At 51.5% G+C, this 22,212-nt stretch overlaps 11 protein-coding genes across 19 annotated transcripts; 6 read left to right on the forward strand and 5 right to left on the reverse strand.

Annotated features, from left to right (window-relative positions):
- Window positions 1-60: 60 nt before the first annotated feature.
- LOC9642988 (sufE-like protein 1, chloroplastic/mitochondrial) lies at window positions 61-1,293 on the forward strand. Its single transcript, XM_024676252.1, has one exon. It carries the CDS (start codon window positions 95-97, stop codon window positions 1,151-1,153), a length of 1,059 nt encoding a protein of 352 aa, XP_024532020.1. The 5' UTR covers window positions 61-94; the 3' UTR covers window positions 1,154-1,293.
- Window positions 1,294-2,617: 1,324 nt separating this feature from the next.
- On the reverse strand, window positions 2,618-4,826 carry LOC9640198 (probable tocopherol cyclase, chloroplastic). 2 transcript variants are annotated; one of them, XM_002971627.2, is made up of 11 exons: window positions 4,623-4,826; window positions 4,326-4,570; window positions 4,197-4,276; window positions 4,049-4,125; window positions 3,820-3,989; window positions 3,662-3,759; window positions 3,497-3,604; window positions 3,323-3,439; window positions 3,115-3,261; window positions 2,834-3,043; window positions 2,618-2,783 (listed from the first exon to the last, which is right to left on the reverse strand). In XM_002971627.2, the coding sequence occupies exons 1-10, from the start codon at window positions 4,763-4,765 to the stop codon at window positions 2,867-2,869; spliced, it is 1,362 nt and encodes a 453-aa protein (XP_002971673.1). In that variant the 5' UTR covers window positions 4,766-4,826; the 3' UTR covers window positions 2,618-2,783; window positions 2,834-2,866. The 2 variants fall into 2 exon arrangements, with proteins under 2 accessions (XP_002971673.1, XP_024532019.1); XM_024676251.1 differs by having other exon boundaries at window positions 2,628-2,770.
- LOC9640199 lies at window positions 4,809-6,596 on the reverse strand. The gene is made up of 5 exons (XM_002971628.2): window positions 5,774-6,596; window positions 5,638-5,696; window positions 5,459-5,587; window positions 5,269-5,404; window positions 4,809-5,215 (listed from the first exon to the last, which is right to left on the reverse strand). The coding sequence occupies exons 1-5, from the start codon at window positions 6,470-6,472 to the stop codon at window positions 4,874-4,876; spliced, it is 1,365 nt and encodes a 454-aa protein (XP_002971674.1). The 5' UTR covers window positions 6,473-6,596; the 3' UTR covers window positions 4,809-4,873.
- A 268-nt stretch (window positions 6,597-6,864) lies between these two features.
- Window positions 6,865-7,560, forward strand: LOC112346718. The gene has a single exon (XM_024676253.1). It carries the CDS (start codon window positions 7,146-7,148, stop codon window positions 7,437-7,439), a length of 294 nt encoding a protein of 97 aa, XP_024532021.1. The 5' UTR covers window positions 6,865-7,145; the 3' UTR covers window positions 7,440-7,560.
- A 410-nt stretch (window positions 7,561-7,970) lies between these two features.
- On the forward strand, window positions 7,971-12,307 carry LOC9640200 (kinesin-like protein KIN-UA). 2 transcript variants are annotated; one of them, XM_024676249.1, is made up of 20 exons: window positions 7,971-8,323; window positions 8,394-8,488; window positions 8,549-8,671; window positions 8,728-8,913; window positions 8,972-9,193; window positions 9,274-9,409; window positions 9,458-9,607; window positions 9,663-9,751; window positions 9,803-10,015; window positions 10,074-10,211; window positions 10,261-10,425; window positions 10,477-10,623; window positions 10,694-10,822; window positions 10,874-11,009; window positions 11,060-11,152; window positions 11,216-11,341; window positions 11,394-11,519; window positions 11,575-11,721; window positions 11,772-11,900; window positions 11,965-12,307. In XM_024676249.1, exons 1-20 carry the CDS (start codon window positions 8,194-8,196, stop codon window positions 12,123-12,125), a joined length of 2,841 nt encoding a protein of 946 aa, XP_024532017.1. In that variant the 5' UTR covers window positions 7,971-8,193; the 3' UTR covers window positions 12,126-12,307. The 2 variants fall into 2 exon arrangements, with proteins under 2 accessions (XP_024532017.1, XP_024532018.1); XM_024676250.1 differs by having other exon boundaries at window positions 10,703-10,822.
- A 119-nt stretch (window positions 12,308-12,426) lies between these two features.
- Window positions 12,427-14,084, forward strand: LOC9642990 (soluble inorganic pyrophosphatase 1). The gene is made up of 9 exons (XM_002971424.2): window positions 12,427-12,609; window positions 12,726-12,862; window positions 12,935-12,963; window positions 13,029-13,094; window positions 13,149-13,256; window positions 13,303-13,368; window positions 13,430-13,550; window positions 13,630-13,711; window positions 13,799-14,084. The coding sequence occupies exons 2-9, from the start codon at window positions 12,739-12,741 to the stop codon at window positions 13,839-13,841; spliced, it is 639 nt and encodes a 212-aa protein (XP_002971470.1). The 5' UTR covers window positions 12,427-12,609; window positions 12,726-12,738; the 3' UTR covers window positions 13,842-14,084.
- Window positions 14,085-14,206: 122 nt separating this feature from the next.
- On the reverse strand, window positions 14,207-15,863 carry LOC9642991 (UDP-glucose 6-dehydrogenase 3). The gene has a single exon (XM_002971629.2). The coding sequence runs from the start codon at window positions 15,837-15,839 to the stop codon at window positions 14,394-14,396; it is 1,446 nt and encodes a 481-aa protein (XP_002971675.1). The 5' UTR covers window positions 15,840-15,863; the 3' UTR covers window positions 14,207-14,393.
- Window positions 15,864-15,878: 15 nt separating this feature from the next.
- LOC112346715 (coiled-coil domain-containing protein 115-like) lies at window positions 15,879-17,030 on the reverse strand. 4 transcript variants are annotated; one of them, XM_024676243.1, is made up of 7 exons: window positions 16,897-17,030; window positions 16,740-16,842; window positions 16,647-16,685; window positions 16,558-16,592; window positions 16,411-16,501; window positions 16,286-16,342; window positions 16,011-16,202 (listed from the first exon to the last, which is right to left on the reverse strand). In XM_024676243.1, exons 1-7 carry the CDS (start codon window positions 16,987-16,989, stop codon window positions 16,168-16,170), a joined length of 453 nt encoding a protein of 150 aa, XP_024532011.1. In that variant the 5' UTR covers window positions 16,990-17,030; the 3' UTR covers window positions 16,011-16,167. The 4 variants fall into 4 exon arrangements, with proteins under 4 accessions (XP_024532009.1, XP_024532011.1, XP_024532010.1 ...); XM_024676242.1 differs by having other exon boundaries at window positions 16,558-16,595; XM_024676244.1 differs by having other exon boundaries at window positions 16,558-16,595; window positions 16,893-17,027.
- LOC9640201 (HBS1-like protein) lies at window positions 16,988-20,529 on the forward strand. Of its 4 annotated transcripts, XR_002992551.1 has the most exons (13): window positions 16,988-17,152; window positions 17,202-17,324; window positions 17,390-17,557; window positions 17,669-17,746; window positions 17,810-18,087; window positions 18,141-18,251; window positions 18,307-18,803; window positions 18,863-19,037; window positions 19,110-19,349; window positions 19,396-19,530; window positions 19,588-19,741; window positions 19,797-20,146; window positions 20,207-20,529. XR_002992551.1 is itself a non-coding variant. In XM_024676233.1 (12 exons), the coding sequence occupies exons 1-11, from the start codon at window positions 17,044-17,046 to the stop codon at window positions 19,714-19,716; spliced, it is 2,043 nt and encodes a 680-aa protein (XP_024532001.1). In that variant the 5' UTR covers window positions 16,988-17,043; the 3' UTR covers window positions 19,717-19,741; window positions 19,800-19,893. The 4 variants fall into 4 exon arrangements, 1 of the variants encoding a protein (XP_024532001.1); XM_024676233.1 differs by lacking the exon at window positions 20,207-20,529 and having other exon boundaries at window positions 19,800-19,893; XR_002992552.1 differs by lacking the exon at window positions 17,390-17,557 and having other exon boundaries at window positions 16,989-17,152.
- Window positions 19,802-20,395, forward strand: LOC9642992. The gene is made up of 2 exons (XM_002971426.2): window positions 19,802-20,146; window positions 20,207-20,395. Exons 1-2 carry the CDS (start codon window positions 19,802-19,804, stop codon window positions 20,393-20,395), a joined length of 534 nt encoding a protein of 177 aa, XP_002971472.2.
- Window positions 20,453-22,208, reverse strand: LOC9642993 (arogenate dehydrogenase 2, chloroplastic). Its single transcript, XM_002971630.2, has 7 exons — window positions 21,678-22,208; window positions 21,444-21,612; window positions 21,214-21,378; window positions 21,075-21,157; window positions 20,955-21,024; window positions 20,825-20,899; window positions 20,453-20,772 (listed from the first exon to the last, which is right to left on the reverse strand). The coding sequence occupies exons 1-7, from the start codon at window positions 22,061-22,063 to the stop codon at window positions 20,506-20,508; spliced, it is 1,215 nt and encodes a 404-aa protein (XP_002971676.2). The 5' UTR covers window positions 22,064-22,208; the 3' UTR covers window positions 20,453-20,505.
- Between the last annotated feature and the right edge of the window lie 4 nt (window positions 22,209-22,212).

The raw sequence follows: 22,212 nt of genomic DNA on the forward strand, positions 1-22,212 counted from the left end.
AAAGAATTCCATAGAAATTAGGTTATCTGGTTGACCAAGTAAAGGTACTCTAGAGATTCCTCTAAGATTCGAATTAGGGTTTCTAGGGGAGAGAATGGAGGCTGCTAGACATTTTCAGGGTTCCTGGTTGTGCGTAGGGGATTGGCCGGCGCCAGGCAAGAGGGCGGCGCTCTTGCGAGTCTCGGCGGCGCCATCGCCGCTAGGGGGCGTGAGCTTGAGCGCGATTGCTGCCAGCTCCAGATCGGCAAAGGTATTTCGAGTGAATTGCACAGCAGCAGCAGCAGCAGCTGGAGAGCAATTAGAAGAGGAGGTACTCCCCGATAAGCTGCGTGAGATTGTGAGCCTGTTTGCAGCGGTGCGGGACCAACGCGCAGCGTACGAGCAGTTGATGCACTACGCCAAGAGGCTTCCACCGCTGCCGGACGAGCACCGCACGGACGCCAACAAGGTGGTGGGCTGCGTCTCCCGCGTCTGGGTGCGAGCCTACCTCGGTGACCACGGCAAGGTGTTATACGAGGCCGACTCCGACTCCATCCTCACCAAGGGCTTGGCGGCGCTCCTCGTCGAAGGGCTGTCGGGATCCAGGCCCCGAGAGATCATCCGCTTGACTCCGGCCTTCTTCCACATGCTCGGCCTCAAGCAGAGCCTCACGCCCGCTCGCACCAGCGGCTTCTACAACATGTTTAGATTGATGCAGAAGAAGGCCTTGGAGATGGAGATGGATTCGTCGGCCGGTTCCTCTCCGGCCACCGCCGCCGTCTTGGCGTCGCCCAAGGAGAGTGATGATGCTAGGAGCGCTGCTACGCCTGCTGCTCCTGCTGCTTCTGCTGCTACGCGATCACCATCCACCATAGCCGAGAGCTCGCCGCCAGCGTCCTCACGGTCCGTGGCGATTGAGAAGAAGCTCCAGGAAGCGCTAGCGCCGACGGTGTTGGAAGTGGAGGATGTGTCTCACCAGCATGCCGGGCACGCTGCTGTTCGTGGAACCACCGGCGGCGAGACGCACTTTAACGTCAAGGTTGTGGCGGCAGAGTTTGAAGGCCAGAGCGTGGTGAAGCGGCACAGGCGGGTGTATCAGCTCTTGGAGGACGAGCTCAAGAGCGGGCTCCACGCGCTCTCCATCGTGGCGAAGGCTCCATCGGAGCTGGGTTAGAAATGAAAATCGTTACGCCACCTTTGTAGGTTCCTTACTTGCGGCGAGAAATTTCTTGCATATATTAAATCATCAACTTGCAGGCCGAATGTTTTGAGCGGATTTTCTTGTCAACATGCAACAAATATCAATCGTAGTCACGTACGTACAGAGAAGAGTGTGGTTACTGTGATGGTATCTCGGAATCTGCCGTTTGGAATGTGCGAGCATCTGCGAGGGTTATATTACCTTTCGAACCCGAATTGAAAAGGGCAGAGCCTCACTCTCCTTTTCTTCGCATCGCATGGCATCTTCCGGAGGAGGAGGAGGAACAATCCAGTTCATGGTGTTCGTCCTCGTTATTGTTCTTTTCAGAGAGAGCTTGATCTCAGGAAATTCCGTTCGCCAAAAGGAGCAACACATGCTTGTCGAGGATGCTGGCGATCAGTTCATTGGCAGCTCCAGTTCCAGTGAGCATCCTTATCTCCAAGAGCAAGCCCTGCGCTCGATCGAGGTCTTCAAATGGCGAGAGAACTCGAGCACCGGTTCTAGAGCCGGCACCGTCCCATGTATTCTTTCTTCCTGAAATGATAACGGAATTGTATTCAAAGGATCACATCACAAAAAAAAAAAAAGAATAGAAACACGTAGCTACGCAGGAGGAGCTGTCGCAGGTGGAAGCAGAGGCTCAGTGTCGATCCGAGGACGACTTCTCCGGGCTGGAAGAACAAAAAAAAAAGGTTAGAAAGTTAGAATCGGACACTAAAAAAACAAATGGATCATGGTCAGACTACTTACAGAAGTAAGTGGTTGCGGCAATTAAAATCATCGACAGCCCCGAGACAAACATGTCTGCGCCAAAAGTAATTCCCAAAAGAACCACACCGTACTTGGGAGCCAGGACGAGGATAAGCAGCGCCAGCAGTATCGAAAGAATTCCACTCACGAACACAAACGGCCACGACGACAAGTTACGAACTTGACAAGCCATGAAGGTCTTGAGCAGCCCCTGCAAACAAGAAAACACACAAGCAAAGTTGATCAATACAAAGAAGATAACTTACATGTCCCAGGAGCCATCCAGAGAGCACGAACATGAGCATGACTCCGGCTTCAACCGGTTGGAGCAGCATCCACAGCCCGAATCCCAAATGCAGGAATCCCATGAGAAGAAACGAGCTGTTCCCGGGTATGTCGTACATGACCCCGAATTGCACCGCGGAGAAGATCCCACCCAGCACCATCACAGCTCCCATCACTTGCTCCACCGCTATAGCGAAAACGAACGGGAAGACGAGGCCGATCAAGCCGATCACCGCGAAGAGGAGACCGAAGATTGCCATGTACATCACCAGCCGGCCTACGTGCTCCTCCGGCACGAAGGCTGTCAAGGCGTTCATGAAGAGGGTGTAGCTGCTGGCTGGAGGTGGCGGTGCCGGTTCCATGGTCGAAGCTGGCTGTCCATAGAAGCCCCTCTCTTCTTCTTCGCCGGGAAAGACCACGCCGCCGCTCGGCTGCTGCTCTAGCTGCTGAGACTGCGAGGCGCCCATGATCCTGCTTCTGCGTTTCTCTTTGTCTGCGCTCTCGTCCGGACCAGCTGAAATAGCATCCGGATTCCGCCACGCGTTTGATTGAGCCCTGCATGCAAATCCTGTGTCGGCCCTCGCTCTGTAACTCGTAAAAATGTGAATTTGATCAGACCTGTGTGTTTTCTTTTCATCGACAAGATTGGTTTCACAGTCCGGGTGGTTTTAGTGCGGGAACGCTTGAGAAAATGCTCTCCAGGTCCAGCTGCAAGCCTACCAAGGATCTCAGCGGTTCCGCCATTCTACTCTTTTTCTTCCAGGTTGTGTACCACGGTCCGCCGCCAACCTCGAGTGCTGCCATTTCACTCGTGACATCCAACACCAGCTGCCAGAAAATAATGTAAGTTCCGTGGATTACAGAAAGAAAGAAAAGAAAACACACACAGAGAAACATACCTTTCCTCTGACGCCGTTGACACTGCGTTCCCAGATCTGAAGCTTCAGCTTTCCATCAAAAGTGTCCTGACAAATTGGAACCAGACCATCTCTAGTTGGAGCACGGAGCACTGTCCCTGGTGTATCTGTTGTTGCTTCTAGCAACACCTAGGTGGAGAAAAAGGACACGAAAGTTAACTCCGCGATCGAACCGGTTTAGCAGGCCAACCTCATATTCTATGGTGCTTGCTGCGATCTTCCAGCTGCCCCAAGGAGTTATCTCCCATTCCACTTCGCCTGCCCATGGAACGAACTCGTAGAATTTTCCAGCGTGGTGCACACCTACCTGAGTAGCGAAACAAGTGTATATTCGTCAGTTGGTCATTAGGAAAACAGCTACAACCATGGCAACTTCTTCAAAGCTTCCAGGAGGAAATGGTAGACCGCGCTTTCCTCCTCCGGAAGTCAGTGCTACGTCTCCGGAAGAGCCTTCGAAAACATTGCATTGGACCTGGTCGAAAATCACGCAAACATTGTAGCATGCTGGAAGTCAATCTAAATATCTCACCCAGAACCACTTCTCCGGGAAAGTTCCGCCCCAGTTTTTTTCAACATACGAAGGAACGTCCTCAAACTCGTAGCGTTTCTCGCCCCATTGTATCCAGCCTATAAGAAGATATAGCTGACACCGTCAAGATCAAACAACAAAAACTCAAGAATGGCAACCTGTTGAAAGTCCGTGCGCCATGCAGATTTGCCAGTGGGGCTCGAAAACCGGAAAAGCAGCCAGCCACCCCGCTGTTGCTTTTTGTCCAGAACCAGAATTTCCCCAGCCGTACAATGGCCGTGTGCTATACTCCCATCTCACACTGTCCACGGTGTTTAGCTTTGGCGACCTGGCGAAAGAATTAAGTCTCAGGAAAAAAAAAAACGAAGGAGTCAAGTTCAAACGAACCTCCCATTGTCACGGAGAAATCCTTGGTGCCAGAACGCGTCCACTTGAAATCCTTCTTCTACGCGTGTATCAAACTCCTGCCCGACATCGCAGACGGTCGAAAGTTTTTTGGTTTCAGTACTTACGACCAAACTTGCAAACGCTTTACTTGGGATGGGAGCAGTGATCTTGGTGGCGAGCTCCCTTTCTTAGACGCGAATGTACCACCCAAAGCCAGCTCGGTTGGACCTGGTAAAATCCTGTGAGCGCTGGAACTAAGCGAAGTTTCCAAACTTACTTGCCCAGAACTTTCTAGTGGTGTCTTGGAACTGAAACAAATACTCGTCGTTCGGTCCAAGAACTTGAGCTCCCATGCCGGGAAACCTCGGCCCCTTGACGAGTTCCTTGATCCCACTCGGGCTTTCCGAGAATGCAGGATCCTCAATGGAATACATCCATGCAAAGCTTTGCTTCTCGTCAGGAAGTGCGACCTTGAAGTACCATCCCTCCATAAAGCGCCGGCTGGATCCATCGAAATGGTACCTGGAGGAGAGCTTTTGATCGAGCAAAGAGCGAGCAAAAATGTGGGACTTACCCGCTGTGTGGCGTCCGAATCGCTGTGTGCGAAGTCTGTGACGCTGTCGTCGAGACCGCGGTGTGAGAGGATCGCACAGCCAGGGAGCGCAAGCCGGACTTCATGGAGGAGTGAGAAGCGAACACGGAGCATTCGAGCGCCATAGCCTACTTTTCCACTACGTAGGGCTCTTTAGCGACACGTATAAAGAAAGACCCTCACGAGTTTTTATTCCACACCTTTCCCATTTACAAATGCATCGCTGAGGCCTCTTATTTATTCCACACAAACTTCCCAGCGTCGTCTTTCCGGAACAACTTGTCTAGCAGTTCGTCCCACTCGATCTTCAACTTGAGCTGACCAGCTTCGCAGGGGGCTTCTGGTTGTGGACAAACCTCGCCCGCTGCTTCATCGTCGGGACAAACACCACAATCGCCGTTTCCATTTGCTTGAGTTTCGTCTGCTGATTCGTAGCCGGCTGATGGGACCTCGAGCGTCGCGGCTCTCCTGAGAGCTGCCTTGTGTTCTTCGTCTTGTTCTTTAGCCCGCGTTTGCTGCCTTGTCATCTTTTGGATTGGTGGCGTGTTCGTTTCGGTGTCTTTGTCCCTCAGCATCTACACAGCAAAGCCATCTTTACGCAAAGTTATACAAGTTTGGTCTTAAGTACCTGCAAAGCTTTTTCTGACTCCTCCATGATCGCCAGAATGGAGTGATCCGAGATTGCATTGCACGAGAGAACAATGTGCTCGAACCGTCCTTCCACGGGAATGCCGGACTTGACTACCGGAGGATGCTTCCAGCAGCTGCTTCCGCAAAGGACGAGAGAAACTCAATAAGCCATGAGAAAGGATGGTTACCTACAAAACTTCCGCTCGACGATGTGATACATTCTTCCGGGTGCATACAGCCGCCTGGGGTCATGCAGCAGCTTCTCCTCCGAAATGCAGGTGTCCTTGAGGCATCTGTAGCCTAGCAAACAAGGAAGACTAGCCAATCCATCGGTCACGCAAACACTCGAAAGCAATCCTTTGCTTACCAAAACATCGACTTAAAGATATCTTCCAGAGGGGTAGCCGTCCGAGGAAGGAAGTCGTCCTGTGGAAGTCAGAAGGCCATAAACAAACAAACCACTCTGGTGTGGAGAAAAGAACGATAAAAAAGCGAGCTCTCACCTGCAAGATGATCGAGTTGATGACATCTGCGTACTTGACAGCAAGGTTGAGCGACATGCACCTGGCAGGAGCTATGGCGTAGCAGCGAATCTGTTTCCGAGGGATATCCGCGAGAAGAAACGGGAATTGGATCGCTAGAACAGCCATGAGCGCGGCCACTCCGGAACCCAAAGAGTGTCCTCCAAACGTCAAAGTATACGTGGGGTACTTGGTGATGCAGTTCCTGAGCGTTTCCTTCTCCTGGTAGAGCAGCCACACCGCAGCTCTGAGCAATCCATGGTGGACATAGCCATCCAGAAACTCCTGCCTGCCAAGCTTGTTGTCCCAAAGAACCAAGTAGTCGTTCTCCCGCCGGAGGTTGAGCCCCCTAATCGTCAGAACGATGTCCCTGTGCTCGTGATCCACATAGATGAGATACGGTGGCACAATCCTCTCCAGATCGCTCGTCTTCTTCACCACATTCTCGAGCGAGATTTTGTAGCCGCCGGGGGGCGCCCACTTCGGGTGCTGCAAATCCCTCTCGTACACCGCCAGGACGAGCTGGCACACGCGCGGGATCGGCTCCAGCTCGTGCGCATCCGCCGCCGTCCAAGAGCTGCTATCGTCTGCCCCGATGTAGATGCATCGCTTGTACGCCCAGCGCGTACACCCCAGGCAGTAGATGGCCTCCAGCAGCGGCACTCCAATCGCCGCGGACATCGCCGATCAAGAAATGGATGGATCGAGCGATCGATCGGGAAGAAATTTACCTCGTCCTCCTCTCTAGCGCCTCCATTGCTGAGTAGTATAGGGTTCTAAACACGTGTGGGGCCCTTGCCCTAGAACAGAGCATCCCCTGCGATTAGGGCTTTTCTAGGGTTTTCGCTTTCCTTTCGCTCACGCTACGGCCGCGCACTGTCTGCCACAAACACCCGGGAAGATTCGAACCGGGGCGGCGAGATGGCGACGAGAGGAGGTGGCGTAGTTAACAAACTAATGTGGGGTTTTAAACTAACACACATGGATTCGGGAGGCATGAGTGAACTGACGGTCCCTCCTGGGGATGATCCTCTTTATATAAGCACGCAATACCTATTGCCTATCTCCCAAAGTTCGGTTGATTTGCGCGTTCTCTTGATAAAATTCTTTCCCTGGCCCATTCCTTGATCCTTGATCCTTGACTCTACCATTGTTTTGTTTGCGTGTTGTTTGTTCCAAGCCAAAGTCCTCAGCTGTATCACATAAAAAAGAGAAAATACACCCCCAGACGCAAAGTCAAAGCAGCGTTAGCTGGAGGAAGGGATCCTTGTTCTTCGCGCATCAGGAATTCTCAGGTGATCGATCGATCGGTGTCGAGTTCTCGATCAGCAGCAGCAGCAGAGCAGCCGCAGCGATGACTTTGGTGATGGCGAAGATTTTGATGGTGGCAACGGTGGCAATGCTTGTTGTGGCCCCGGTCTTGGTCCAGGCGCGACATGGTCCAGCTCCCGATCGCGGAATTCCCCGCAGCAGCGATCCGAGGCTTGATTCCAGAGAGCCATCCATCGCGACGGAGGTCACCGCGACTTTGCAGGAGCAAGCGGCATCATCTTCTTCCCCGTGTGACGCCGATCACCTCTGCAGCCCTCCAATGTTTGGAACCTCCAAGAGAACGGTTCCCACGGGACCCAATCCTCTCCACAATTGATTCACTCCAGATCGATCGGCAGTGTACGAGGGGGAAGAACAGGAAGAGTTCCTTGTGTATAGGCGGATTGCGTGATCGCGGGTCTTTTAGGAGGATTAGTCCTTTTTTGGTTCTTCGTGGAGGTGTGATAGAAATGTGATCATCGCCACTAGCCACACAATAAATTTTCTTCGATCGATGCTTCAATAGATTGATGGATGTCTAAATGGATCGATCGAGATGGAAGATCGCGCTTAAAAGAAGCTGTGGATGGATGGAGCTCGTGGAGCTCGCTGGAGGAGCTTGAATGGAAACGAGCGTTGGGGAGAGAAAGGGAAAAAGAAATAGCGGCGGGCATCAACGAACAAATGGTGTGCGTTCGTGTTGGTTTCTATTAACAAAAATGTCAACGTGCTGGGTGGACGTGCCATGTAACGTCCACGTCCGCAGCCACGTCAGCGCACGCACCACCCACGAACGCACGACGCCGAAGAAAGAAGACACACTCGAAGAAAACCAAAAGAAAAGAGGAGAGGGAGGGCATATTTTGGGGTATCTTTCTCTCTTCCCTCTCGTTGGGCTTTACGCCGTCCCCCTCAAACAGTTCTTCCTGTGCTTTGTCTCTATGCCGCCGGCGGCAGCCGCGTCGCGCTCTCCTGGTCACGGACGATTAGGTCTTGGCGATTCCGAGAGAATGCAGGTTGAATCTCGCGCGGGGATGCGCTGAATCGCGATATTTCGATCACAGCGCGGTATTTCGGGCGATCCATGAGCGATGAAGAGTGGCGCCCAATCAGCTGCAGCTGCTGCGCCGACGACGAGCGCGACGAGCATGAGTTCCAGGCCTAGGTCAGCGTCTCTGTCGGCGCCGCGGAGAAGCAGCGCAGGGAAGAACGATGGGGGAGGTGAGTGAGCCTTTTTCTTGTTTTGCAACCAGGATCCTTGTATGATATCGTTACATGTTTGCCGATCCAGCAAGAGTGAGAGTGGCAGTGAGGCTTCGGCCCAGGAACGCCGAGGAGCTTGTCGCGGATGCGGATTTTCCAGACGGCGTCGAGCTCCAGCCAGAGGTAAGAATTGAGATTTTACTGGCTCTGGCATTGCTAACGTGCATTCTCTGTCATGCACAGCTCAAGAGATTAAAGCTTCGCAAGAACAACTGGGATTCGGAGACATACCAATTCGATGAGGTCTTTCCGGACACAGCGTCTCAAAAAAGAGTGTATGAAGTTGTCGCCAAACCTGTTGTTGAGGTCTGTCCGAGCTTTCTACAAACGAGCTCTAAAGTAACATTTTCACTTCTTCGCAGAGTGTATTAGACGGGTACAATGGGACAGTGATGGCTTACGGGCAAACTGGCACGGGAAAAACTTACACTCTTGGCAAGCTAGGAGAGGAGGACTGTGCTGATAGGGGGATTATGGTCCGTGCGCTGGAAGATATCATGGCTGATACCAATCCAGAAAATGATACTGTTTATGTCTCCTATCTCCAGGTGAGGTTTTGGTTTTCAAGCTCTACGCAGAGTAATTGTTTTCGAGGGATGTTAACAGCTCTACATGGAGTCTATCCAAGATCTGCTTGCACCTGAGAGGGACAACATTCCTATTGCTGAGGACCCTAAAACTGGAGACGTGTCTGTGCCCGGAGCCACACTGATTCAGCTGAAGGACTACAAAAGCTTTATTGGACTCTTACAAACCGGAGAAGCCAATAGAGTTGCCGCAAACACCAAGCTTAACACAGAATCTTCGAGAAGTCACGCAGTTCTCCTCGTGAGTGTGTTACGTTGCTTCCATTCATTTCCATTCTCATTTCGTTTTTCGTTTTTCTTTTCTTGTTGGTGCACGTTCAGGTGTATATCAAAAAGCATGTGAAAGCCAAGGAAAGTTCGAATGAGAACGGGTCGCGGAATAGCCGTGCACCAGTTATTCGGAGAAGCAAATTGCTTATAGTTGACTTGGCAGGATCAGAGCGTGTTGATAAATCTGGTAAGCGGACCTGTAACCAACTGCATCGAGATTGACATGTTGCCACAGGCAGCGAGGGGATCACCTTAGAAGAGGCGAAGTTCATTAATCTCTCTCTCACAGCTCTTGGTAAGTGCATTAACGCACTCGCTGAGAACAGCCCGCATGTTCCTACCAGGGATTCGAAGCTGACAAGGCTGCTAAGGGACTCCTTTGGAGGTAACACTTCATACAAAGCTCATTTCCCATGTAAAACTTCAGCAACAAATCTTAGGTAGTGCAAGAACGTCTTTAATAACAACCATTGGACCATCACCTCGCCATCGCGGAGAAACTGCCAGTACCATCTTGTTCGGTCAACGGGTAAGTGTTTTGCATCAAGTTTCTCATCAAAGTTGATCACACGGTTTATAGGCTATGAAAGTCGAAAACATGCTGAAGCTGAAAGAAGAATTCGACTATAAAAGTTTGTGTCGTCGACTGGAAGCTGATTTGGACAAGCTTATTGTGGAGAACGAAAGACACGTGAAAGCTGTTGTTGATGCTGAAGAGGAGCTTCATGACAAGCTTAATCAAGCGAGATCTCGCGTTGCAGAGGCAGAGGGTAAGCTTGCATCAGCCTTGGGGGTAAGTCTCCTTTTTCGTTTTTTGTTTATCTTAACACGTTTGTTTTTTCTTTTTCTAGGAAATGTCTTTGGAACGATCAAGATACCAAAAGGATACTGAGGAACTACGCAGGCAAGCATTGCATCATGTTAATGACATAAAATCTTTGGAAAAAAAGCTGGAGGAGAATGCAGCAGGTTTAAACAGTCAAAAAGAGGTATTAATATATTTCTGCTCTCTTACTCCTATCGAGATAACGTCCTCAGAGGGAGATACACGCCGAAAGGATCAAACACGAGGAGGAAATCACAAATTTGGCAGACAACTACAAACGTCAGAACCTCAATCTATCAGAACAGCTCCAAATAGAACGAACTCTAAGGCTGCAGCTTGAAGAGGAACTCTCAGCTCTTAGAAGTAGCTCAAAACAGGTAGATTCCTGCTTTGGAAGTCAGTCAGAAAGCTTATTTGTCTTGATGCAGGTGCCAGAGCAATGTGTTGCTGATCAGCTTACTGAGCTGAAGGAGCGACTTGATAAGGAACGCCTTACCCGTGAGAACTTGGAACTTGAGTTGAGGATGCTTCAGAACAAGGAAAACTACTCGACCGGTAGCACTGAAGCCATCAAGGTACAGTCCTCATTTGATTTCCTTTAGATTAGAGCTGGTGAAAAAACAAATTCATATGATGGTTTTGAAGGAAAAGCAGAATGAGGAAATTTTGAATCTCAAGAAAAAACTCGATGAAGAAAGCAAGCAGAGAAAGAAGCGGGAGGAGGAAATCAGGAACTTGAGATATCAACTAGCCCAAAGTAACGAAGATGCTGAGGTATGAGGTCGGGTTATCATCTCAAATTGTTTTATGTTATTGCCAATGCAGATCAAGAGAATTGAGAAAGGAGGCTCTGGTAGGAGTTCATTCGGATCTGATAGTCCTTTGAACTTGCATAGGCCAAACATCCTAAGAGACACAATCAATGGTCAGCGAGCTACAATTGCAAAGCTTTTCGAACAAGGTAAGCTGATTCAATGCTGTTTTGAACATTTTTAACCATGCAGCATTTAGTTGGCCTGCAAAAGATCCTGTCCTTGTTGGAGTCGGAAGATGCCGACGTTAGAGTGCACGCTGTAAAGGTCGTTGCAAATCTTGCTGCCGAAGGTAACTAGCATTATGAAATATTTGCAATGGTATGATAACCAGTACATAGTGCTTTGGTTGCAGAAGCAAACCAGGAGAAAATCGTGGAAGCTGGAGGCCTCAAGTCATTGTTGGTGCTGCTAGGCAACTCCGAGGACGAAACTATCAGGCGCGTAGCTGCTGGTGCTATTGCCAATTTGGCTATGAATGGTAAGCATTTCCTGTACGTATTGCATCAATAACATGGCTCTTTAAACGGCAGAAAAAAATCAAGAGCTTATAATGGGACAAGGCGGTATCACGCTTCTAGCGACAACAGCGAACGAAGCCGAGGATCCTCAAACTCTAAGGATGGTTGCTGGCGCCATTGCGAATTTATGCGGCAATGGTATGCGCTTAATTCTTTTGAAATCAGCTGTCATCATGTCTGTCCCCCTTTGCAGAAACGTTACAAGTGAAGCTGCGAGATGAAGGTGGTATTAAGGCCCTTCTCGGGATGGTGAGAACAAGGCATCCAGACGTTTTGGCCCAGGTTGCTAGAGGGATAGCCAACTTTGCAAAATGCGAATCTCGTGCCGTTTCTCAGAGCGGTAAGAATTTTACTTTCCAGTTTGTAGCCTTGCTCAGCCGACAAATGCAGGTCATCGGGTGGGGAGGTCGCTGCTAATTGAAGATGGAGCGCTTCCCTGGATAGTTGCGAATGCCAATAACGAGTCGTCTCCTATTCGTAGACACATCGAGCTCGCGCTTTGTCATCTGGCACAGCATGGTAAGTTTCTTTGTTCCTTTTCTAGCGGCGGATCTCTCACCAGAGGCTCGACCTCCCAATGCAGAAGTGAATGCCAGGGACTTGGCTACTGGCGGAGCACTGTGGGAGCTTGTTCGGATCTCCAGGGAGTGCTCGCGAGAGGACATAAGAAATCTCGCGCAGAAAACATTGAACGCCAGTTCCGTGTTCCAGGCAGAGCTCCGGAGGTTGCACGTTTCTTACTGAGCGGTCGCTCTCGGGTTTGAAGAAAGAAAAAAAAACGAAAAAACCCAGAAACTTACATGAATGTGCTCAAATCAAAGTTTTGGCCGTAAATTTTTTACTGAGATTCTTCTTAAAACGTTGAAAGACCATGGCTGGAAACTTGGACAAATTCTAAGGCAGCAAGCAGTGGCTGATCGTTTCAACCCGGACCACACACGAAGTTATGGCTGAATTCTCGCAAATTTCCCAGTGACGTGGCAGTATGTTCGAATATGCGCCTAGGTGCTGGTATATATACCCTACATTTTTTCCTTTACAGGGCTATGGCAGCTCGTTCTTGAGTGGGAAAAGGAAGACGAGGGCGCGACGATCGATCGTGTGCGCATTTTGAGCGGAAGAAAGCGCTGCGGATCTGCGATCTCGCAGCAGGCGACCTAGTCCAAAAAGGCGGCGCTGCCGCTACCGCTTGAGGATCTCCCCTTGGCTCGATTTCGATTGGAATCTGGTGAGCGTAGGTTTTGGTAGAATGCGCAATGCGGATTCTCTGAGATGTCCTCTGGAATCTTGGATCGCACGCGTGGTTTCATCGCTCTTCCCTAACTTTTTTTTTTGTTGCTCTAGTTCGAGCAGAGCGATGTCGACGCCCAATGGACCGATCGCGAACTCGGGTTCTGCCAAAAGCCCGCTTAACAAGCGCATCCTCTCGTCGCTCTCCCGCCGCTCCGTCGCGGCGCATCCCTGGCACGATCTCGAAATCGGTAAAGCTTGCGTCTTTGTTGCTTCTTTCAAATGCAGGAAGGAATCGCTCACACACAATGTTTTTTCCTTAGGCCCCGGAGCACCTGCCGTCTTCAACTGTGTAAGTCGCTGCCCATTTTCCGCGATTGATCTTGAGCTTGATGGTGAGTGAGGCCTCGTGTGCAGGTTGTGGAGATCAGCAAAGGAGGCAAAGTGAAATACGAGCTGGACAAGAAGAGTGGTCTCATCAAGGTTTGATTGAGGAGAACAAACATTTTGGATACTTCTTATTTTTAAACTGCGCAGGTTGACAGGGTGCTGTACTCGTCGGTCGTGTACCCCCACAACTATGGTTTCATTCCTCGTACTCTGTGCGAAGACAACGATCCATTGGACGTCTTGGTCCTGATGCAGGTAGTGTTCTTTTTGTAAGACGAAGTTACTACGGTGGGGGTTTCAGGAGCCTGTGTTGCCTGGATGCTTTCTGCGAGCGAGAGCGATTGGACTGATGCCGATGATTGATCAGGTAACAATCATCTTGCTCTTGTCTGAATGCATATGGAAGATTAATTGGTGGACCGCTCCAGGGCGAGAAGGACGATAAGATCATCGCCGTGTGCGCTGACGATCCCGAGTTCACACACTACCAAGACATCAAGGATCTCCCACCCCACAGGCTGGCAGAGATCCGGAGGTTCTTCGAGGACTGTATCCTTTTGTGTGCCGGCTGTGTGAGCGTGTTGGAATTTTCTCTCTTTGTCTGCTTTCTTTAACTGGAGGGAGTCAGACAAGAAGAACGAGAACAAGACCGTGGCGGTGAACGACTTCCTGCCAGCAGAAAACGCCGTGCAGGCGATCCAGCATTCCATGTGAGTGTGGGGACTTGAGTGGGATACACTCTCACTCGCTAGCGTAGAAAACACTAGACTAAAGCCGTGATTCTTTGCTTGTTTCAGGGATCTGTACGCGTCCTACATCGTGGAAAGTCTGCGTCAGTAGCGGTGCTGCGGTCCGGGTCGTGACGGGCATGATAGATATCGACGAAATTCTTACAATCTTTTCTGCTTAGTATACTCTCTGGTCTCCTTGTTTTTTTGTTTTGTGGTTCGTGATCCTCTTCGAGAGGCTCAAAACCAGCTAGTGAGTGTACATACGAACAAACTTGATGTTTTAGTGACAAGAAAAGTGCCCAAATCGAACTCGATCTTGAAAAAAAAAAGTGGTAGCAAAGACATTCTGACATTTTTTTATACTTAAACCTTTTTTTTCGCTGTGTGGCTCATGTCTCTTCTAGATAGACCAGAAAGAATACAAGCAAACTTGGATGTTATAATGAGTGACAAACAAGAAGCGAAAAGTTGAAGTGCCCAACAAAAAGAACGATTCGATTATTGATTAACTTACTGCCTAGTGCCTAGATAGATGGATCATGAAAAAAAATGGTGGCTCTTTAAAGCCCCTGCGAAACAAAAAAATCTTCTTCAAGTAGGAAGGAGGCCAGCCAGCCGCGAAAGCGCTTAGCGTTGGTTACTCAGATCACAACAAGATCAATCAGGAGGAGGCTGGCAGATCCTTGACCCAGGGGTCGAGCGGCTTGCCAATGGAGTAGACGATGAAGCCGATGTCGCGCAGCTCGTCGACGTTGACGATGTTGCGGCCGTCGAAGACGAATGCGGGCTTCTGCATGGCGGCGTAGATCTTGCGGAAGTCGAGCTTGCGGAACTCGTCCCACTCGGTGAGGATGCAGATGCCGTGCGCGTCCTTGGTGGCCTCGTACGCGTCCCACACGACGCGCACGCTGTTGGAGGAGGCGGTGGGGCTCAGCGGCTGGAGGTGCTGCGGGTGATCCCAGTCGAACTTGTTCATGGCCAGGTCGCGGCGGATCTGCTCCTCCGACACCTGCGGGTCGTAGATGCTCAGCAGCGCCTTGTCGCCCAGCAGGCCGTTGCAGACGTCGATGGCGGGCGTCTCGCGCGTGTCGCCCGTGTCCTTCTTGAACGCGAAGCCCAGCACCGCGATCTTCTTGCCCGACACCGTGTTGAACATGGAGGAGACGACGCGCTTGACGAAGCGGTTCTTCTGGTAGTCGTTGATGTGCACCACCTGCTTCCAGTAGCTGGCCACCTCCGCCAGCCCGTTGCACTCGCAGATGTAGACGAGGTTGAGGATGTCCTTCTGGAAGCACGAGCCGCCGAAGCCGACGCTCGAGTTGAGGAAGCGCGGGCCGATCCGCGAGTCCTTGCCGATGGCGAACGCCACCTCGGACACGTCCGCGCCGGTCGCCTCGCACAGCGCGGACATGGCGTTGACGGAGGAGATGCGCTGCGCCAGGAAGGCGTTGGCGGCGAGCTTGGACAGCTCCGCGGACCACAGGTTGGTGGTGAGGATGCGGTCCTCGGGCACCCAGTGCGCGTAGACGGCCTTGAGCGACGCCACCGCGCGCTGGCCGTCGGGGGTCTCGCGGCCGCCGATGAGCACGCGGTCGGGCTTGAACAGGTCGTCGATGGCGGTGCCCTCGGCCAGGAACTCGGGGTTGGACAGGATCTGGAAGTTGATGCCCTTGTTGTTGTGGGTGAGGATCTTCTCGATAGCCTCGGCGGTCTTGACGGGCACCGTCGACTTCTCCACCACGATCTTGTCAGATCTGGAGACGTCGGCGATCATGCGCGCGGCGCTCTCCCAGTAGGTGAGATCCGCGGCCTTGCCCGCGCCCAGCCCGCGCGTCTTGGTGGGCGTGTTCACGGACACGAACACGATGTCCGCCTCCGCGACGTGCTTCTCCACGTCCGAGCTGAAGAAGAGATTCCTCCCGCGGCACGCCTTCACCACCTCGTCCAGCCCGGGCTCGAAGATTGGCAGGCTCTCGCTGTTCCACTGCGCAATCCGCTGCAGCGAGATGTCCACCACCGCCACCTCGATCTCGGGGCACTTGAGGGCAATCACCGCCATGGTCGGCCCGCCCACATACCCGGCGCCAATGCAGCAGATCTTCACCATCCTGGCGGCCTGGCGTAGATCGGCTGAGATTCCACACACGCACACGCACAGATCTACCAGATCTACCGCACCAACACACTCACGCTCGAGGGCTGTGCCTTGGCGATGTGGAGACGACCGCGTCCTCCTCCTCTATCCCAGCTCGTGCCCGCGACCAGAAAGACGCGCAAAGAAAGAGAGCATGGAAATATATTAGGTCCTCCTACACAAAACAGAGCTGCCGTTTTGGAGATCCACCGACACGTGCCGGCTAGGGCAGACGTGGGTAGATCGTGATTTCGTGACCTGGTTTTCCTTGGCCAGCCAGCAACATCGTCGTCATTCGTAATTACTGGCTTGGACCCCTCCCGCTCGATACTTTGTCTGGGAAGAACACAAAAAATCGGAAAGAAAGAGAGTGAGTGTTGATTTGAAGAACATTCGATGCCGAAAGCAATCGTTCTTACCGCACTGGATCTGTGCGTCGCATTGAGCGTTCGCGATTTCCACCAGTGTCCGCAATGCTGGAGGAAAAAAGAAAAAAAAAAAAAGCGATCGCGATTACTCACTCTATCTAGTGTTGTGCACGAACCTTTCTGGAAGGATTGCTGTGAAGCTCGCAAGTGAGGCGAGACGAGGCTGCCAAACCAGCACAGGGGATCCACTCTCTTGCTGTCCATCATCTGCGAATGTAACGACGATCACCACAACATCGCAAGGCGAAACAATCTTCTCGTACCACCACTTCATCGTCACTCGAGTCTTCTTCTTCTTCTTCTGGATGCGAGAGAATGGCACAGTTAAGAGACGAGGAAAGAAGCTACTTACCTTGCGCAGAGCCGCTTGGCTTGATCTCCAGCTCGCCTTCTGTGAAGAAATCGCCCTAGCTTTGATTTCGATCCAGCGCAAAGCAGAGCTTACCGCTAACGCACACAAGCGAGCGGTGCGCTCTCATGCTGAAGAGCGACTCGTTGATCCTGGAATGCCCCATGGAGTAGCGAGCACGCGCCATCTCCATCCACCCCTGGAAGAAAATGCGATGTAAAAAGAGCTGCTAGACGATGTAGCACTCACTTGCCTGCTGGAGTTGCGTGTTGAGCACATCGCGAAGCCTGAGGATCGCATCCGCGGAATCCAAGCACGCAATCACCGTCGCGTCCTCGTCATTCATGCTCCCCAGAATCTAGGGTTCTTCGGCATTTTTAGGGTTTATCAGTGTCGAGCAATGCCGCGCAAGGGGAGCCGGCAGAGCTACTACGACGACAGCTATGATGACTACTACGATGACTACGAGGAGGAAGATTACGCCGACAGCAGCTCAGCCTCAGCTCCGGGTAAGAGATTCATCGACGAGCGCGGGATTTATCTCCGGATCTCTTCCAGGAACAGCGCCGCAGCAACCAATCTGGGCTTGCCCCATCTGTACATACGATAATCTGGAGGAACATCAGTCGTGTGAGATGTGTGGAGTGGTGCGAGACTCTCCAGCTCCAATTCACGCTTCCGGTAAATCACTCTAAAACTTGCTGAGCAAAACGATCGTAGTAGCCCGATTGAATCCATCAATGCAGTTAGAAGTGCGCGTCCAAGGGCTGAGCCTTCGCAGCTTGCAACGTCCTTGTTTGCTCCTCTCCCTCCTCTGGCACTCAAGAAAGGCATAACATCCGAGAGCATTAAGCAAACTTTCCAGTCACGCAGTGACGGAGACCTTGTGTCCTCCTCTAGCTCCTCCCCGATAGGTCAGTCAGCCTCACTTTCGATAGAGTCAGCTCTGGTGCTTGGTAGCTCTGCCTTGTTTGAGCTTGATTAGTTGCTGAAAACTTATTTGGGCTGAAGTGGCCCTTGCACAGTGCCCTTCAAGTTTGACGGACCTTCTCCAGATGATGCAATACTCGGAGCAGTACAAGGAAGCAAAAAGCCCGTGCAAGGTGAAAAGCTTTTATTTTTTCTCTCTCCATCTTATGTGACTGACTCTCTTTCTTTGCTTCCAGCTAACAGCCATGCAAGAGCAAAGTCCAAAGCAGCAGCGCCTACTTCGGATTCACCTGGAAACCAGAGCAAGCTGAGCGACAAGGAGCACGGCGTATCCGAAAAGCTGAAAAAGAGCCTGGTCCTTGACGGTGATAGCGAAGACGTCAAAGAAAGCTCAAAGCAACGGTTGCAGTCTACGAGTAACAAGGGGTTGCCGCTGGAAAGCTACAAGCCCGAGCCATGGATGATGCACCTAGGATCAAAAACTGCGGAGAAGAGCTTGTTAAACCTTGTAGTGGTAAGCTTTAAGTAGTTCCTCATGGTCTTGATTTATCAACGAGTAACATGCAGGTTGGACATGTTGATGCTGGCAAGTCCACATTGATGGGAAGAATCCTGTATAGCCTGGGACGAGTTTCTCACAAGGAAATGCACAAGAACACAAAGGAGGCTAACGAGATGGTTTGTATCATTTTTATTTTTGAGTCTTTTATGTCATGACGTGTTCACTTCACAGGGAAAAGGTTCTTTTGCGTACGCTTGGGCGCTTGACGAGGGCGTTGAGGAGAGGGCACGGGGTGTTACTATAACGGTTGCCGTGGCTCACTTTGAGACAGCTAAACTACGTGTCGTACTGTTGGACGCCCCCGGTCACAAGGACTTCGTGCCTAACATGATTTCTGGAGCTTCGCAAGCTGATGCTGCTGTTCTTGTTGTTGACGCCGCGGAAGGTGGCTTTGAAGCTGGAATGGGAGCAGAAGGCCGCGAGAGTGGCCAGACAAGAGAGCATGCTCAATTAGTTCGGAGCCTTGGAGTAAGCCAGCTTGTTGTAGCTGTGAACAAGATGGATGAGGTGCAGTATTCGCAAGAGAGGTTTGAAGAGATCAAGCGCATCCTTACTCCGTTTTTACGACATTGTGGATTTCGGGACTCGAGCGTGTCCTACGTTCCTGTCAGTGCAATCGCTGGAGAGAACCTGGTCTCAACTCCGAGTGATGAATTGTTTCGAGCGTGGTAAGCATTTCTTAGTTTCATGATTTGGAATCATCTTTAACTGGTTTGCCATGGACCAGGTACACAGGCAAAGACGGCACGCTCCTTGACGCTCTAAACAGGCTTGAGCCTCCGGAGAGAGACATCGCCAAGCCTTTCAGACTGGCTGTAGCTGAAGTCGTAAGATCACGTTCCCTTGGTTCTGCTGCTGCGGGTGGGAAAGTCGAGAGTGGAGCCATAAAAATTGGGAGCAAGGTATGTGTGTTGGCCTCCACTTTTTTATCATCACGTCATCTATTTGGTTTCTACGGTTTTGTTTGGTTGCAGGTAATGGTAATGCCTTCAAGGGAGGTGGGGGTTGTCAAAAGTCTAGAGCAGGACGGGAAAGCTCTGCAAGCAGCAAGAGCCGGTGATGGCGTGGATATTGGTCTACAGGGAGTTGATGCCGGTGTGATAGTCCCCGGGGGAGTTCTATGCCATCCCGATTACCCGGTCCCGATTGCCACGCGTTTCGAACTGAGAATCCTGACACTGAAACTCGCGTTCCCGATGCTTCCCGGTGCCCAGGTTTGTTTCTATTTTGGTGTTTGGAATGTGACGCAGTATTCTTCAGGTGGTTGTGCATGCACATCATGCAAAGGAGCCAGGTACTGTCACGAATCTGACGGCTTTGATCGATGCAAAAACTGGCCAAGCCGTCAAGCGGTCCCCACGTTGCTTGACGTCTAACCAAAGCGCGTTGGTCGAGGTATATCTCCTTTTAGTCTCGATGGCTTCAGCAAGTTTGACTTTGTATCGCGTTCAGGTGGCACCGGAGCGGGGATTATGTGTTCAAGAGTATATAAAGTTTCGTGGCCTTGGACGAGTTGTTTTGCGGAGCGAAGGGCGGACACTGGCGGTGGGAATCATCACGCGGATCATCTCCTATCAATAGCCGTGATTGGCAATTTTGGTAGCAAGTAAGCGTGTTTCTGGGAGGCTCCGATTCTGATTTAAGCCGCCTCCTTTTTGCAGCAGGCATGGCTCATCACCACCACCACCACCACCAGCAGGAGCAGGACGCAGCCTATGGCAACGATGTAAATTCTCCTTATCAAGCGGCTTATGGGAATCCTGCTTACCAGCCGTCGCCTTACGAGCAGTCCTCATATCAGCAGTCGTCTTACGAGCAGTCCCCTTACGCGAATCCTCCACCTGCGGCTTACGGCCACCAGTTTCCTCAATCCAGCTACGAGGAACGGCAGCGTGAGCAGCAGCTAGAGGAGCAGCGAGCTTTTGGGACTTATGAGCAAGAGGTGAAGGCTGACAGGAAACGTGAACACTATGGAGAGGCCGCAGCTCTTGCAGCTGGTGCCTTTGCAATGGTAAGCTGCAGTGAAGGATTTCATGTATTTTTTTCTTAACGTCTTGGTGTTGGGGGGCAGTATGAAGCACACGAGGTGAAGGCGGATCCAGAGCACGCTCGCACTCACAAAATCGAAGAGGAAATTGCTGGGGTTGCGGCTCTCGGATCTGGAGGCTATGCCCTCTATGAGCACCACGCCGTAAAGACGACCGAACGCCGTGAGGACGAAGTTGAAGGGAAGAAGCACCATCACCATCACCTGTTTTAAAGCATCTATCTCTACCTGTTTGTAGCGTTTTTCCGTGCCGGGAACAAGCGAGGTACCTTTTCTACCAAAAAATGTTTATTCACAGCTACTCAATAAAATGTGTGGCAAAGTTACTGGTGGCCTTGGGCCTCTTCCACAGTGCTTACAAGCGTAAGTTGTGAGACCGCAGATCCATTGCTAATCTTTTCTGAAGCAGCAACACCCGATCCATTGCTAATCTTGTCAGAAGCAGCAACAGTTGCTGCGGTGGAGGCGACGGCCACGGCATGGTTGGTTGCTGCACTCCCTACGTCAAATAGTTGCTTCCTCAGAACATTGTGGAGCTTGCCAAACAATTGCTTCTTCAGAGCGTCAAACGCGAGCTCCAGTCGTTCAAGCTGTAGAAACAAGGGATCAATGACGAAGTTGCGTGATTTTCAGCCATATTACCTCTTCAGTGGCATTGATATTGTACATGAACAAGCCATAGTACAGGTCAAAACTGTCGCCTTGAGTGTTTTGGACCTGAGGTGAGAGCACGCCTGATGAGAAAAGATTGGGGGAGGCATTGCAATCTTACCAAGTCAAGAAGTGTTTCGTATCCTTTGGTGTTAATCGGAGTCGACTCCAGCTCCAGCTTTCCCAGCATCCTGGAAAGAGAGTGAGCGAATTTGCAAAAGTGGCAGAGTCTGCAACAAACCTTCCAACAGTGTGAGTTATAAACTGGCTGCTCGCAGCGAAGCGGTCGTGCTCTGCACACGACATCTCTACCATTCGGCAGCCCTGTGGCACAAGGAAAAGTTCAGGAAAAAGGAAGCAGTCGTACGAGGTGACGTTACCTCTCGCTCGAAAATCTCAAGAAACCTCTGGCAGCGTTCGTCCCTCACGCCACTTCCAACCCGCACTTTATCGTAAACAAGTGGCAAAGAATTCCAGCTCCCCCGGCCACTCTCGGGCCCGAACATGGGATGCGTGCACAAAATGTCAAACTCGGCTGGCAAGACCTGTGCGGAGCAAGCATCTCGAGCTTAGAAACCAATGCGCGGGCCATGAACAGTATAGAGATTACCTGCTGGAATAATGTCTTTGGGAACTCCTTGACGGAAAGAACATCCACGAACAAGGTGCTCCTCTTGAGGCGCTGAAGCGGCAGAGATCGCAAGACGGCTTCAGTCGAGAGGATGGAGGTGGACAACAACACAACGTCGGGATGCTCCTCGCAAAAGTCATCCACGTCCCTGCGAGCAAGAGCGAAGAATGCGATGGAATCGCCAGATACATGCAAGAAGGGAAAATTCCATACCTGAAGAACGAAACTCCCATTTCGTCACACAAGCTCGAGTAATCCGAGCGAGAATGCGCTAGCACAGCGTGGCCCTGCTTGACGATCCGCTGCGCCAGGAACTGTCCAAAGTTTCCAAAGCCCACAATCCCGACCTTGAGCTTGCTCTCCTTGTGCATCTGCTCCATCCTCCTAGACTCATAATCAAATGGCTGCGCAGCATCCAGCGCCACCACACTCAGCCTCGACTTGGAACGGCGCAGCGGCAGCCTCACGCGCCCACTCGTGCTGCTGCTGCTGCTGCTGCTGCTGCTGCTACTGCTGCCCCGCGATCCAAGCAGCGCTCTAGCGTCGCCGCCCTGGGCATCCCGCAAAACCCTAGCTCCTTGCAACCGGACAGCCTCCATCGCTAATCTCTCGCGCTCCCTGTGGCTCGCGGTGGTCGTGGAACAAAGTGAGGCTGTCCAGATGGCAAGGGCAGCTATTTATCTCTATCGTGCTCGCGGTCACGTTGCTCAAACTTTGCATGCGTTACTTCTTGGTCTTGAAACGACGA

This window comes from Selaginella moellendorffii, unplaced genomic scaffold (assembly GCF_000143415.4).
Source record: "Selaginella moellendorffii unplaced genomic scaffold, v1.0 SELMOscaffold_17, whole genome shotgun sequence".
Taxonomy (NCBI): Eukaryota; Viridiplantae; Streptophyta; class Lycopodiopsida; order Selaginellales; family Selaginellaceae; genus Selaginella; species Selaginella moellendorffii.

Coding starts and splice junctions, on each gene's coding strand:
- LOC9642991 (XM_002971629.2), bottom strand. CDS start 15,839: ATGGTGAAGATCTGCTGCATTGGCGCCGGGTATGTGGGCGGGCCGACC.
- LOC9642990 (XM_002971424.2), top strand. CDS start 12,739: ATGTCGACGCCCAATGGACCGATCGCGAACTCGGGTTCTGCCAAAAGC. Junction 12,964..13,028: donor CACCTGCCGTCTTCAACTGT/GTAAGTCGCTGC, acceptor CCTCGTGTGCAG/GTTGTGGAGATCAGCAAAGG. Junction 13,369..13,429: donor TGATGCCGATGATTGATCAG/GTAACAATCATC, acceptor GGACCGCTCCAG/GGCGAGAAGGACGATAAGAT.
- LOC9642993 (XM_002971630.2), bottom strand. CDS start 22,063: ATGGAGGCTGTCCGGTTGCAAGGAGCTAGGGTTTTGCGGGATGCCCAG. Junction 21,158..21,213: donor TTGAGATTTTCGAGCGAGAG/GTAACGTCACCT, acceptor CTTGTGCCACAG/GGCTGCCGAATGGTAGAGAT. Junction 20,900..20,954: donor ACGAAACACTTCTTGACTTG/GTAAGATTGCAA, acceptor CTCTCACCTCAG/GTCCAAAACACTCAAGGCGA.
- LOC9640201 (XM_024676233.1), top strand. CDS start 17,044: ATGCCGCGCAAGGGGAGCCGGCAGAGCTACTACGACGACAGCTATGAT. Junction 18,088..18,140: donor GCTTGTTAAACCTTGTAGTG/GTAAGCTTTAAG, acceptor AGTAACATGCAG/GTTGGACATGTTGATGCTGG. Junction 19,038..19,109: donor CCATAAAAATTGGGAGCAAG/GTATGTGTGTTG, acceptor GTTTGGTTGCAG/GTAATGGTAATGCCTTCAAG.
- LOC9640199 (XM_002971628.2), bottom strand. CDS start 6,472: ATGTCCGCGGCGATTGGAGTGCCGCTGCTGGAGGCCATCTACTGCCTG. Junction 5,588..5,637: donor ATCTTTAAGTCGATGTTTTG/GTAAGCAAAGGA, acceptor TGGATTGGCTAG/TCTTCCTTGTTTGCTAGGCT. Junction 5,216..5,268: donor AGTCAGAAAAAGCTTTGCAG/GTACTTAAGACC, acceptor TTTGCTGTGTAG/ATGCTGAGGGACAAAGACAC.
- LOC9642988 (XM_024676252.1), top strand. CDS start 95: ATGGAGGCTGCTAGACATTTTCAGGGTTCCTGGTTGTGCGTAGGGGAT.
- LOC112346718 (XM_024676253.1), top strand. CDS start 7,146: ATGACTTTGGTGATGGCGAAGATTTTGATGGTGGCAACGGTGGCAATG.
- LOC112346715 (XM_024676241.1), bottom strand. CDS start 16,568: ATGAAGTGGTGGTACGAGAAGATTGTTTCGCCTTGCGATGTTGTGGTG. Junction 16,343..16,410: donor ACAGCAATCCTTCCAGAAAG/GTTCGTGCACAA, acceptor TTTTTCCTCCAG/CATTGCGGACACTGGTGGAA. Junction 16,203..16,285: donor CGACGCACAGATCCAGTGCG/GTAAGAACGATT, acceptor TGTTCTTCCCAG/ACAAAGTATCGAGCGGGAGG.
- LOC9640200 (XM_024676249.1), top strand. CDS start 8,194: ATGAAGAGTGGCGCCCAATCAGCTGCAGCTGCTGCGCCGACGACGAGC. Junction 8,672..8,727: donor TCGCCAAACCTGTTGTTGAG/GTCTGTCCGAGC, acceptor ACTTCTTCGCAG/AGTGTATTAGACGGGTACAA. Junction 11,342..11,393: donor TGCCAATTTGGCTATGAATG/GTAAGCATTTCC, acceptor TTTAAACGGCAG/AAAAAAATCAAGAGCTTATA.
- LOC9640198 (XM_002971627.2), bottom strand. CDS start 4,765: ATGGCGCTCGAATGCTCCGTGTTCGCTTCTCACTCCTCCATGAAGTCC. Junction 4,571..4,622: donor ATTCGGACGCCACACAGCGG/GTAAGTCCCACA, acceptor GCTCTCCTCCAG/GTACCATTTCGATGGATCCA. Junction 3,044..3,114: donor TCAACGGCGTCAGAGGAAAG/GTATGTTTCTCT, acceptor ATTTTCTGGCAG/CTGGTGTTGGATGTCACGAG.
- LOC9642992 (XM_002971426.2), top strand. CDS start 19,802: ATGGCTCATCACCACCACCACCACCACCAGCAGGAGCAGGACGCAGCC. Junction 20,147..20,206: donor CAGCTGGTGCCTTTGCAATG/GTAAGCTGCAGT, acceptor GTTGGGGGGCAG/TATGAAGCACACGAGGTGAA.